Consider the following 13896-nt stretch of genomic DNA (forward strand, 5'->3'; position numbering starts at 1 on the left):
AACCAAAGTATGAAATATAGAATAGTGAACACCAAAGAAGTCCAGAAATATGTAAACAAAATATGAGTTGCCGCCCCCATTAGTCATTTACAGCTTGTACCTTTTAACTAATAGCTGTCTTTAAGAACACTGTCGATAACTGATGCTCCATAAATCAGCCTCAAGAACTGCATATAAAGGCCACCATTTTGACAGAAGAACTGAAAACGTCAAACTATTTCGGGACATACTTGTTACATAATCTGTTTCTCCCAACTAGCAAGTGTGACGCAAAGGCACATTTTTAAGGCGTTTCAATACTTCTACCATGGGGAGAAAAGTATTTGGAGGACTAGGAACTGGAGCTAGACTAAAAAGCAGACGCCAAGATCGCGCCACTGCACTCCAGCCTGGGGGATAGAGCAAGACTCCGTCTCGAAAAAAAAACCCAACAAAAATCACAAGCACCTCTCAAGAGTAAGACGCAGGCACAGACGAAGACACGAAAACTTAAGAAATAATAGAAGTACAGTAAATTAACTCCGATTATCGATACACGATCACACTTGATTTCAAAAATTCCTGCGGCTTTCCCACTGAAATCCCTCATGGACCACAGCCCCAGCCTAGCCTTTCCTTCTCCCCCTCCTCGGGCGCCAGTGTCCCCAGCCAGCCGCTCAACCGCTTGCCTGGAGCGCGAGGGCCCGCACTTACCAGACCCGACGCAGCCATGTTCCAGCCCCGCTGAGCCAGCGCAGGGGTCTGAGGTGGAAGCCCACACGGAGCACAACTCCAGGAGGCCGAGCAAGAAATGAACCGCCAGACTACCAGGCGGCGGCCAAGCAACACCCCTAAGTCGAAGAGGACGGCCGGGAGCGCTGGGATCCGGAAGGCGCGCGCTAACAACACTTCCCCGCCATCAGCTCCGCCCTCAAAAAACAAGAACGCTCGGCGCCTGCATGGGTTTGAACCCAGCCACACATGCGCAAAACGGGCTGCGCCGTCCAATAGGAAGCAAGCGGTTAGTGAGCTCGCCCCTTCTTGCTCTAAGCCAATGGCCCTCCCGCCCGCAGCTCCGCCCGCCCTATCTCTAGCTGCTCTGCTCTTCCCACCTCCCTTCCACAGCGCCGCGTCGGGGACAGGCGCGAGAGTGGGCCTTTATTTGGAAGGCGCGGTCCTGGGAACCGCTCCTTGTGCCCAATGTAAAACTTCTCAACAGTTCTATTAAAGAATAATAAGTAATACTTGGAAGGATGAGAGGTAGAAATTGAAGACTTTTTTTTTAACAGAATCTTTTTGAAGAGATTTTTCTAATGCAAATTCGTCAGCCACGCCCAACCCATCTAACCATCATCTCTGAAAATAATTGAATAATTATGTGTAATAATGGTGATGATGGCTTGTATTCTTTTTCAAGTATGTGGGTGATGTTTTTATGATGCATTGCCAACAAATGACCCACGTAAATAGCTATCATTTAAGTATGATGCACTGAAAATTCTATACAGAATCCTGAAACCTGCCAGCCAATGACTAGCTGTGTTATGGGGAGAAAAATTTCGGCACCATTCTGGGTGTTTCCATAGTGATAGAATGGAAGTCTAACTTAGACGCTCTGAAGACTTCTCACCTGACCAGTGTATGATTCTATGAAGCTGTGTCTTATTTTATTATTTAATTTAAAATTACAAGAAAATTCTAATCAGAAAGTAGTTTACTCATTGAATAAATACATTAATCAGGAGTTGAGCTAATAGATTTTTAAAACATGTAGTGCTTTAATAAATGCTGTCACCTATGAAAGCCAATTTTTTATTTTATTTATTTTTTTGATAGGAAAGAAAGAGGAACTATGAACTCTGACAGAAATTAGGCCTAGATTGCACTCCATTCCATTAATTCTGCCATTATGGGCAACTAAGTTATCTGTTCCTTAATTCTCTTGTCTGCAAAATGAGAATAATATTAAGTGGTTGAGATGTTGTAATTGAATAATTCCTGTTAAGATCTACACACAATGTTTGGAACAGAGTAAGAATTCAATAATAAAGCTATTGGAATCATTATGGAGACACTTTTACTATGTTTGGCAGTTTTGCCAATCAGTCCACATGATATATAATTTGGTACTATCACATTTGGAATAGATAGTAATAAACACTAACATTTATTGAGTGCATACTCTATGCCCAGTTCTGTAAATGCTTCGCATGCATTGAAGAGAACAATTAATATTCCTGTTTTATAAACAAGGGCACTGAAACACAGAGAGGTAAGTGTCTTGCCCAAGATCACATCACCACTAAATGGTAGGATGGGATATTATCCCAAGAATTCTGACTCCACAACTGAGCTCTTAATCACTACACTCTTTGCCTCTGGGTAAGAAATTTTAGCAAGCACACTTATAGATGTAAAGTCCCATATGTAAAATTATATCCTCCTGCTTCCGCTGGAAACTAAGTCCCACAGAGGGTTTTGAGAAATTTGAAATGCAATGGCTTGTGCTGCTGTAGAATGCAGGCCACACAGGGTGCTGAGGATGAACTGTTCTAAAGAAAATGGAGCAGCACTCCTATAAAAACAGTTATGGAGACGCCACAGTTTCCAGACAAACGTTTTACTTCCATATTGTTGTAGTGCTTAGTAGCCCCACCATGGTTTTAGTATCCTAAAATAGGATTGCTAATTAATGGGGGGAGTAATATTTATTTAAAAACCCAGGTTTGTCTTTATAAATCTCCCCCCAAAATACATCAAGATTACTTCTTATGAGCTGCTAATGCAATCTTGAAGTTTCTTTCACAACTACTTACCTAGTTAAGGGGGTGTGTGTGTGTGTGTGTACTTACATATCAGTATATGGAAGTATTAACATATACATAATTAGATGTGTATATGGGAACATAAAGTATCCAGAAATTTGTCTTGAAAGAGAAGCAAAAAAACTTTTCATTACTTATGGTTTTAGGTAGATAATTTAAAATTTGTAAATATTAAAATTATTTCAAAGAATATTTTGTTTTAGATCTTTGATTTCCATCAAACAATTATGGTATGAGTATTTACTATCAACGTGTCTTCCGTTAAGTGTTAGCACAAAAATATTCACAACTGAACTAACCACTTAAAAATTAGTCTGTATTCATTCCCATCCCACAAACGTACCTCAATGCAGTGCAATACTCTTCAGCAATAAAAGCAAACTACTGATGTACAATATGGATGAATCTTGAAAGCATTGTACTAAGTGAAAGAAGCTGGATATCAATGACTGTATGAAAAGAAGTCAAATCAATGGTTACCAGGGGTTGAGGAGGGTGGGGGAAAAAGGCTATAAAGGAATATGAGGGAACTTTTTGTAGTGCTGAAAATATTCTATGTCTTGATTATGATGGTAGTTACATGGCTATATCTATTTGTCAAAATTCCTAGTTAGAACTGTGCCCCTGAAAAAAGGTGACTTTTTTTTTTTTTTTTTAACAAGAAAGATCTTGCTCAGTCGCCCAGGCTGGAGTGCAGTGGCACAATCAAGGCCCACTGCAGCCTCGACCTCCTGGGCTAAAATGATTCTCCTGCCTCAGCCTCCTGAATACCTGGGACCACAGGCATGCACCACCACACCCTGCTAATTTTTTTTTTTTTTTAATTTTTTGTAGAGATGGGATCTTCCTATGTTGCTCAAGCTGGTCTTGAACTCTTGGGCTCAAGTGATCCTCTGGCTTCTGCCTCCCAATTGCTGGGATTACAGGAATGAGCCACCACACCTGGCCAAAATAGTGACTTTTGCAATAAATTATACCTCAGTAAATCTGTGAGAGAGATAACGAAAGAGAGAAAGAGAAAATGAGAGAGACTCAAAGGCACTGTATGAAAACCAAATGCAATGTGTAAACTTTGATTAGAGTCTAGTTCAAAACAAAGTAACTGTAAAGAGCATTAAGCAATAAGTGAAAATGAAAAAATTAATTTTCAGATGATATTAGAAAATTGTAAAGTTTTCTTAGGTATTATAATGTGATTATATTTATGTAATTTGTCATTACTCTTAGGATATGCATATCAAAGTATTTAGGGGTAAAATGTCTTGTGATATTTGTAAGCACTTTGAAATTGTTAATCATAAAGAGATTTAGTTAAATAAATATGGAAAAATGTTAATTATTGAACTTAGTTCGTTGGTATGTTTATTAACATTACTCTTTCAGTTTCTCTGTATATTTGAAATATTTCATAGAAAAATGATGAGGAAACTTGACCTTAATGAAATTGCTTAAGTTCTAAAAACTTTTGCAAAAACATTTATTATTTATTCTGCAAAAGTCAAAAGTGAAAATATTAGCAAATGATTATCATACAATTTTGTCAGAAAAATTATACATGAAAAATGAATTTTTTCTAAAAAGTATAGCATAGTTGCAATTATAACAATATTTGCTAAGATAAAAGAGACTTATTTTTATGATTTTGGTTTTTTATAATGTAATTTTTTTTTCTTTTACTCCTTACTGCCAAATGTTGGTCCCTCTGTTAAGGAGATTCATTTAAGTATCCTTTTCTGATAAAAAATTATCCTCCAATAGAAATGCTATCTATGCTATGTAGATCATAATGGAAAAGTTAATAAAGTGTGCTTGCAATGTACAGGTAGGTGGCAGCAATGTTTACAAAAACAGTTTTACAATGCTATGAGTTGTTAAGGTCTGCAATGAGTCCTTAATTGTAAAGTGCTGTATAAATTAACTGATCTTTACATTTCCTAAATTATCTTTGTGTCAACCATTGCTTATTAGTTATAGTTATATTCTATTATGTACACATTGTTTCTCAACTCAAGATCACAACAAATAACACTATTCTGTAGATCTCCATTCTGCATCCTAGGACAGTTTACTTCTAGTCAACTTATTTTCTACTCACACAAAGGAAATTTTGTCATTGAAAACATATTAAGATTTTCAAAAGCTTAATAAAATGGTTCTGCATTATAATTTTACTCTTGAGAAGACTTAAATTACCTTGAGTGAAAATTGGCAAGTAATGTAGGATACAGTTTTTAAATTTCAGACAGTCATTGCTTTGCAAAGTAGTGCAAGACCCTAAAAAAGACCATGTAAGCTGAAACCATGCAAACCAATCTTTGCTTGGGAAAAATTCTGATTGTTTCATGATCTTTAAAAAAAATGTATTAGTTGGATGCGGTGGCTAATGCCTGTAATCCCAGCACTTTGGGAGACTGAGGCGGGCGGATCACCTGAGGTCGGGAGTTCAAGATCAGCCTGGCCAACGTGGCGAAACCCCGTCTCTACTAAAAATACAAAAATTAGCTGGGCGTAGTAATCGCAGCAATAAGCTGGGCACGCCTGTAATATCAGCACTTTGGGAGGCCGAGGCAGGTGGATCACAAGGTCAGGAGATCAAGACCATCGTGGTTAACACGGTGAAACCCTGTCTCTACTGAAAAACACAAAAAAATTAGCCGGACATGGTGGCGGGCGCCTGTAGTCCCAGCTACTCAGGCGGCTGAGGCAGGAGAATGATGAGAACCCAAGAGGCGGAACTTGCAGTGAGCCGAGATTGTGCCACTGCACTCCAGCCTGGGCAACACAGCGAGACTCTGTCTCAAAAAAAATAAAAATAAAGATACAAAAATAGTCAGGAGTGGTGGTGAGCGCCAGTAATACCAGCTACTCAGGAGGCTGAGGCAAGATAATTGCTTGAACCTGAGAGGCAGAGGCTACAGTGAGCCGAGATCATGCCACTGTACTCCAGCCTGGGCGACAGAGTGAGATGCGGGCGGATCACGAGGTCAGGAGATCGAGACTATCCTGGCTAACACGGTGAAACCCTATCTCTACTAAAAAATACAAAAACTAGCTGGGCGAGGTGGCGGGCGCCTGTAGTCCCAGCTACTCGGGAGGCTGAGGCAGGAGAATGGCGTAAATTCGGGAGGCGGAGTTTGCAGTGAGCTGAGATCCGGCCACTGCACTCCAGCCTGGGCGACAGAGCGAGACTCCATCTCAAAAAAAAAAAAAAATTATCAAAATATTGACATGTCTCTTACTGTCAGTTATAAATTTATGGGGAAATGAAAAAGTAGTAAAACTAATACTTATTTAGCACATTGTAACTCAAAGCATTAGAAACATTGATCATTAAAGTGCTTTAGTTCTCAGTTTTCTTTTCTCTTTTTTTATTTTTGGCTCCTGACAGGAAACATGCTTAAGTTCTTTGTAAAAAAAAGAAAGCTATCAAGAATAGTTTGAATAGTGCCTGCCTTCTTCTCAGCTGTAACTTATGATACAGAGTGAGCATCTTTTGGTGAATTGTTATACTACTTTCTAAGCTTGGGTCATTTTAAATTAAGTATATGTGGCATAGGATATATAACATATTTGTAAATTCAAGTGTCTATAGAAACTCATAAACATAAAATACCAAAATGGTAACTTGCAGACAGTACCTAAAGTAAGAGTTGTTTGGTTTTGTTTTTCCGAAGGCTCCATCATTCACCTAAAAGTAAGAGACAAGAGGAAGATAAACTAGAAGCAAAGACACAGGGCAGAAATGATGTGCTGTTGACACAGAGAAACCTGACTAATACTGAAAAGTGTGGCCAGGCACAGTGGCTCATGTCTGTAATCCCAACATTTTGGGAAGCCAAGGCAGCAGGATCACTTGAGGCCAGGAGTTCACAACCAGCCTGGGCAACACAGTGAGACCCAGTCTCAACAAAAAATCAAAAATTTAAAAATTTAGCTAGGTGTGATTGCACGTGACTAGTTTCAGCTACTCAGGAGGCTGAGGTGGGAGGATTGCTTGGGCCCAGGAGTTTGCACCATGGCACTCTGCCTAGGCAATAGAGCAAGACTCCTTCTCTTAAACTAACAATAAAAATTTTAAAAGTGTTCATGTTGACACAATGGAACTAGATTATGTGGCAACTTCAATGTCAGGGTAACTTTTCACTTATCCTATAGACTATGGGGAACTGTGGTCATCAGGGTTCAATTACATAGAAGAAAATTTGTAGCCAGGCGCGGTGGCTCACGCCTGTAATTCCAGCACTTTGGGAGGCCGAGACGGGCAGATCACCTGAGGTCGGGAGTTTGAGACCAGCCTGACCAACGTGGAGAAACCCCGTCTCTACTAAAAACACAAAAACAATTAGCCAGGCGTAGTGGCACATGCCTGTAATTCCAGTTATTCGGGAGGCTGAGGCGGAAGAATCACCTGAACCTGGGAGACGGAGGCTGCAGTGAACCGAGATTGCACCACTGCACTCTAAACAAGGCAACAGAGTGAGATTCCATCTCAAAAAAAAAAAAAAAAAAGACAATTTGTGATGGCTAGTTTTGGCAAAAAGGGATCTGCTACCTGCATTTAACAGCTCATAAAATTCTTGAGAGGATGAAGAAACCATGTATTTTGGATTTTCAGGAATAATTCCCAAATGCACATTAAAGAACTAAGCCATTAAGAGGCAGCTGATGTTTCTACAGTCATAAAACAAATAGAAAAATTGAGAAGCTGACATTCATGCTTATGTCTCCAAGATCATACTGACATCATGCAATCAGGAAGCCACCACAATTACAAAGCTGCCATGTCATGGAAATCACTGTAAGAATTAAAGAAAGAGGAAAGAAACACAAAAAGTGACTTGACAGTCAAAGACAGGTTTATTTTAGAGAAAACCCAAGAGGGCTTCTGGCCAAGTTAGGTCAGAGGCACACTCTCTTACAGACTAAGGGTTTTGAAGGATTCAGGGTGGGAGAGTTTATCAGAGGCTTGTACTGCTTCTGTCTCTTTGCTGTGATTATCTGGGAGGAAGATGTGTGTGTCTTCCCATACATCTTTCTGTACTGCAGGTATACTCCCCGGAGTCTGCTTTTAGCTTCCCTATCTTAGTGCACCTGAAGGGAAAGGAATGTGCTTATTAAGGCCCACTGTTTTACTGGGCCTATTGTATGAGGGTGAAGTCTGGCAGTTACCCAAGAGACTTTGCCCCCACCTCCCTCTGTGCCCAAGCTGTCTTATCTGCTTTACTGTCTGCTTTTCCTGGCTGCTTGTGGTTAGAAGAGAAGTGATTTCCTTGAAATGCATGAGGCTAGAAAGGGAGCTGGAACTTAAAGTGGCAGTGTTTGAGATGATGGTATTCCTGCTCTATCAGTCACCACAAATAAGAATTATCCAATGAGTCCGGGTATGGCGACTCATGTTTAATTCCAGCACTTTGGGAGGCTGAGATAGGCAAATTTCTTGAGTCCAGGAGTTGGAGACCAGCCTGGCCAATATGGTGAAACCTCATCTCTACTAAAAATACAAAAATTAGCAAGGCAATCATTGTTACAGAAGTGATATTAGTAGCTCTGTCAGAACAGTTTAATTTGCTAACCCTTATAATTTTCAATACAAAGAGTTGTATCTGGGATGATAAGAGCCTTTCCTAGTTATGTATCTTCAAACTATTTCTGTAGTGGAAAATATCACTTCTGTTACTGAGAAGTAGTTTTTGGATGCCAGGTAAATACAGGACACTGGTTTTCATACTAGGTAACTCACAGAATAATGGTAGCTTGTTCTATACTTATACAGTAGTGGTGGCACACTATAATCCCAGCCACTCAGGTGGCTGAGGCATGAGACTCGAACTCAGGAGGCGGAGGTTACAGTGAGCCAAGATGGTGCCACTGCACTCCAGCCTGCAGGACACAGCTAGACTTTGTCTCAAAAAAAGAAAAAAAAAAGAATCCTCTCATGAGCAGAAAGCCTCCTGACTGCTTCTGGCTCCAGAGTCACACCTTACCTAAAATGATATGATGATATGCACCAGCCAACTGATGTCTGTGACTTGACTATCAATGACTTGACCCATGAAGTTAGTGATCAGACATTGGGACTTCTGATAACATTGCCACAGGAAAGTTAGATGCCTACAGGCCACACATGCCTTTTTATTGGTTAGAAAACCAAAGGTTGCCTGGTGCAGTAGCTCACATCTGTTAATTCCAGCTACTCAGAAGGCTGAGGTGGGACAATCACTTAAGCCCAGGAGTTTGAGACCAGCCTGGGCAACATAGCCAGACTCCCTCTCAATGGAGTTTAAAAAACAAACAAACAAACAAAAACAAAGGCAGCATAACAATGAACACTGCCTCCTTTCTGCCTTGTCAATCATGTTGAATGCTTTTCAATCTTAGCTGCAAAGAAGTCTGAGAAATGTAGATTTTATCTTTTTAGCCTCTGCAATAAAGAAAAGCACACTAGAAGGGTTTGGAATGATGGTAAGCACCAATCCACCTTATTCCCTAAGGAAGCCATGAAGGATGAGAAATAAAAGAGAAAACATAGACTTAACCTTTGTATACATTGAGTTTGAAATGGTTAAAACTGAATTCATTATCCCTCTACCCCCCAAACTATCTCCCCACTCTGAATTTCTAGTTTCCATTAAAGTTACCATTATTCTGTGAGTTACCTAGTATGAAAACCAGTGTCCTGTATTTACCTGGCATCCAAAAACTACTTCTCAGTAATAAAAGTGATATTTTCCACTACAAAAGTAGTTTGAAAATACATAACTAGGAAAGGCTCTTATCATCCCAGTTGCAACTCTTTGCACTGAAAATTATAAGGGTTAGCAAATTAAACTGTTCTGACAGAGCTACTAATATCACTTCTGTAACAATGATTGCCCACCTTTTTTTTCTGTTTCAAAAGACTTAAGGGAAACATTTTCTGAGTAACAATGGCTCACTATATCTCAGGCAAAGGAGTAGGAAACTCCATATTGTATGTCTGATAATCTCTGGAGTTGTGGTAGTACAATGTGCATTTTCTCCACTGAAAATGCTGCTTGTCTGGGTGTGGTGGCTAATGCCTATAAATCCCAGCGCTTTGGGAGGCCAAGGCAGATGGATCATTTAAGGTCAGGAGTTCGAGACTAGCCTGCCTGACCAACATGGTGAAACCTCGTATCTACTAAAAATACAAAAAATTAGCCAGGTGTGGTGGTGAGCACCTGTAGTCCCAGCTACTCAGGAGCTGAGGCAGGAGAATGGTGTGAATCCGGGGGGCAGAGGTGGCAATGAGCTGAGATCGTGCCACTGCACTCCAGCCTGGGCGACAGAGCAAGACTCAGTCTCAAAAAAAGAAAAGAAAAGAAAAAGAAAATGTGGCTTAATTCTATCAATAGTAATAAAAAATTTACTCATAATAAAGATGGTATTGGATTCACACCAGCCATTGATAAGCTATAAGCATTTCATGCAGTGGTTAAAATTAAAGCTGTATTCTTCAGGTATGAGTTATAAAAATAAATGCATGCAATTAAAATATCTTCGAAATATACTAACACAAATTATAATGCATATGGCAATAAATCATCAATAAATATTAAGTAAAACAAAGGTCAGAAATGTGGAAATACTAGAGCAGAGTTGGAGCCTCCTATTCAGACTTGATTGATTCAGTACTAATAAATGGATAGAAAAGTATTTTAGAGATCCTCAATTATTGTAAAAAATGTGGATTTTTACTCAAATGACATTATAACATAGAGGACTCAATAGATCACTGACATTTTGGTTTATATGAGTTAACTGTTATACTTTACCCAAAGTCGTTAAGTTATATTTGCCATAAAACCTGATTTATAACAATGTTCTGTGACACAGATGCTACCGATGGCTGTAATATTGGGCTCCAATAGTTTAATAGTAACATGATTATTCTACAAGGCAACACAAGAATCATATGTCAACCAATAGTCACATATATCAGAAAAAAGGAAACTCCTGTCACAATGGAAGCTAATAATTCTCCAAACTAGAATCATATTTTTTATCTGGAAGCTATTCAGTAAATAAATGATATTGCAATCTACCTATAACCAACCCCTACTTCAACACAATCTTTCCCTTGGAAAAACTGTTTCTTGTTGATCTGAATGTATACAAATAGCTACAACAGGACAAATGCTATAAAAAAGAAATCATACAAACTGCGTTGGGAAAGCAGAAATGAGAGTAATAACCTTTTTTTGTGTCTGGGGGGAGGGTGAAGAAAGATTCAGGAAATTAGGAAATCTTCAGAATTAAGGATAGATTCAGCCTGGGTCTTGAAGGATGAGTAGGACATTACCATATAAACAAAGGGAAGGAGGGGCATCTAAGCAGAGTACAGTGACTGAAAAGGTATGAGGTGATAGGGAAGATCATAGGGTATTCAGGCAACTGAGAATAAATGAAATTACCAGAGCAAAGGGTATTTTGAGGAGTTATTATTTAAAAGGGCCCTGCTATGAAGGACCAGTGTGCCATGCTTGAGCCCATTGTTGGTATTCAATAAATATTCAATGTTCAATGAAAAAATTTTAAAAAGAAATCTCAAAAGCAATGAAAATCCATTAAAGTCTTTTCAGTAGGGGAGTATCTTGATTAGGCTGAATTTTAAATGAATTGGAGAAGAAAAAGAGTGGAAACTAGGAGACCACTTAAAAGCCTTTTGCAGCTCTTCAGACAATAAGTCATGTAGCCCATCGCCTCATTGTATGGGTGAGGAAGCTATGATACCAGAGAAGTCAAGTGGTTTGTTCAAGGTCTCAAGAGTCAATTAGTAGCAAAATTAGCTTCAGCCCTATGTCCAAACATATTTTCTACTGTATTTCCTTACCTACAAATTTATTATTCACTGCCTAAGACTTGAGATATCTGTAAGAGGATTTCCATTGTAATGGTGCAGTGGTACAATGATACTAGTAATTGCAGACAAGACTAACTGGTTAATATTGTTTAAGAAAGATTTTTGCATTTTGTAGTCTTTTTTAGGGAGATTCTTGGTATATTAAAAATGAATTTGATGTATAAATCAGTAGACCAAAGTAACTTACTGCGTCTGATTAGCTGTTTTTAAATTGTTGCTTATTTTTTTAAAGGCAAAAAAACATAACCAAGTGTTTATTTGACAACAACAAAAAAAACTCCTCTTTACATTTTTCTAGAGGTATTATTTTCTCTTGCCTATGAAACTTTCTGGCCATAAAGTCAGTATCTAATCACTGATGATCCCCAGCATTCTATCTTTCTCTATCCTTGCTGCTTCTTTTCATTTTTCAATTCTTAATCCTTCCTTTCACTTCCCCCCTGTATTACAACAACTAACAGCTGCCAAGAAAGTGGATTAGGTCATATATTCAATCAGGAGGTTTTCCCGTTACTCAAGTCACTTTCTTAGTATACTGAAACTAAAAAATAGTTATGGTTTTTGTCTCAAAAAATTAAGTTGGACTTATATTTTATTATTTGAAGGTTGGGTAGCAAGAAGCAGGTCTAAACTTATAAAAGCAAAGCAGTAATTTTGGATCTTCAACTCTCTATGTCTGTCTCTAGCTGTTTTCATTTTGATAATACATCTGAACACTCTCCTCTAACTTACTGATAATCAGTCTGTATTGTTCTACCTTACTTTGTAGACAATTTGGCATCTCATATCCCACTGCAGGATCAGTGGGACCCACACTGGTGGAGAAAATCATGCAGTCTCTCCATTAGGAAAGGAGAATCAGACTGAAGACTCCTGGCTTGCTCTGATTTCTAATAATAGGCTGGTCTCACTGGGCCCAGGCTGTTCTAAATCTAGAGTAGTTCTGAAATACTGAGTGTGAAATAGGCAATGGTAGAAATTCTTAGGACCCCTGTAAGACAAATCAAAATTCCTTCTAATATTCTTTTCTCCCATCATTTCCTGCACTGTGCTAGGGCAAATCCAATCTCTTAAGGGCCATTTCCTACATGCAACCATTGAGTGCACTTTGGTCCCAGTATAGCTTTATAAATCTCACTAGATAACTGTGGGAACTCCATCCATGAATCATAGTATCAATAGTATTCATGAACTCCATCCATGAATCAATGGTCTGCAGCTCAGAAAGCACAAAGAACAAAATAAAAGTTTGAAAACTTACAGCTTTCTCTGCCAGATATTTTTTGCCAAATATCTTAGACTCCTTTGTGTTGCTGTAACAGAATACCCACAGACTGGTAAATTATAATGAACAGAAATGTATTTGGCTCATGGTTCCGGAAGCTGGAAGCCAACATCTGATGAGGACCTTCACGCGGCATCATTCCATGGCAGAAGATAGAAGAGCAAGAGAGGGTGATAGCATGCCAGAAAGTGCCAAACTTGATTTTATAAAAAACCCACTTCCAGGCCAGATGCAATGGCTCACACCTGTAATCCCAGCACTTTGGGAGGCCACAGCAGGAGAATCGCTTGAGCCCAAGAGTTCGAGACCAACCTGGGCAACATAGGGAGATACTGTCTATACAAAAAATGAAAAAGTTAGCTAGGAGTGGTGGCACTTGCCCTGTAGTCCCAGCTACTTTGGAGGCTGATATGTGAGGATTGTTTGAGCCTGAGAGGTCAAGACTGCAGTGAGCTGTGATTGCATCAGTGTATTCCAGCCTGGGCAACACAGCAAGACCCTGCCTCTGAAAAAAGAGAAAGAAACCCACTCCCACAGCATTAGTTCATTAATTCATTCATGAGGGCAGATGCCTCATGACTTAATCCCCTTCTAAAGGTCCTATTTCTAAACACTGTTGCATTGGGGATTAAGTTTCTAACACACAAACTTTGGAGGATACATTTAAAACATAGTACTAAATATTCATTGTGAACTCATGTACTTGGAATACCTACTGGCAAAAATAAAAAAAGAAAAAAGAAAAAAATTCCATATTCCATGTTCCCATAACTGTGGTTTATATTTAGTGAAGCATCAAATGGGCATGAGATAGAACTATTTTTTTTATTTACACAAAACTTGGCCCTGAAATATTTAACCAACAGAAATAATACTAATAAAATTATTCTATGAAGCAATTTTTAATGAAGCAGAGTTTATTCAAG

General features: G+C 39.0%; 1 protein-coding gene across 2 annotated transcripts in view; it reads right to left on the reverse strand.

Annotated features, from left to right (window-relative positions):
• LOC105463603 (centromere protein C) overlaps nt 1–974 on the reverse strand; it is a 72447-nt gene extending 71473 nt beyond the window's left edge. The window contains exon 1 of one of the 2 annotated variants that reach the window (XM_011710808.3): nt 694–974. In XM_011710808.3, the coding sequence (XP_011709110.2) occupies nt 694–711 (18 nt within the window). In that variant the 5' untranslated portion in view covers nt 712–974. The remainder of the gene's footprint in view (nt 1–693) is intronic. The other variant, XM_011710807.3, reaches the window with a different exon arrangement.
• Nucleotides 975–13896: the final 12922 nt, after the last annotated feature.

Source organism: Macaca nemestrina, chromosome 3 (genome assembly GCF_043159975.1).
Source record: "Macaca nemestrina isolate mMacNem1 chromosome 3, mMacNem.hap1, whole genome shotgun sequence".
Taxonomy (NCBI): Eukaryota; Metazoa; Chordata; class Mammalia; order Primates; family Cercopithecidae; genus Macaca; species Macaca nemestrina.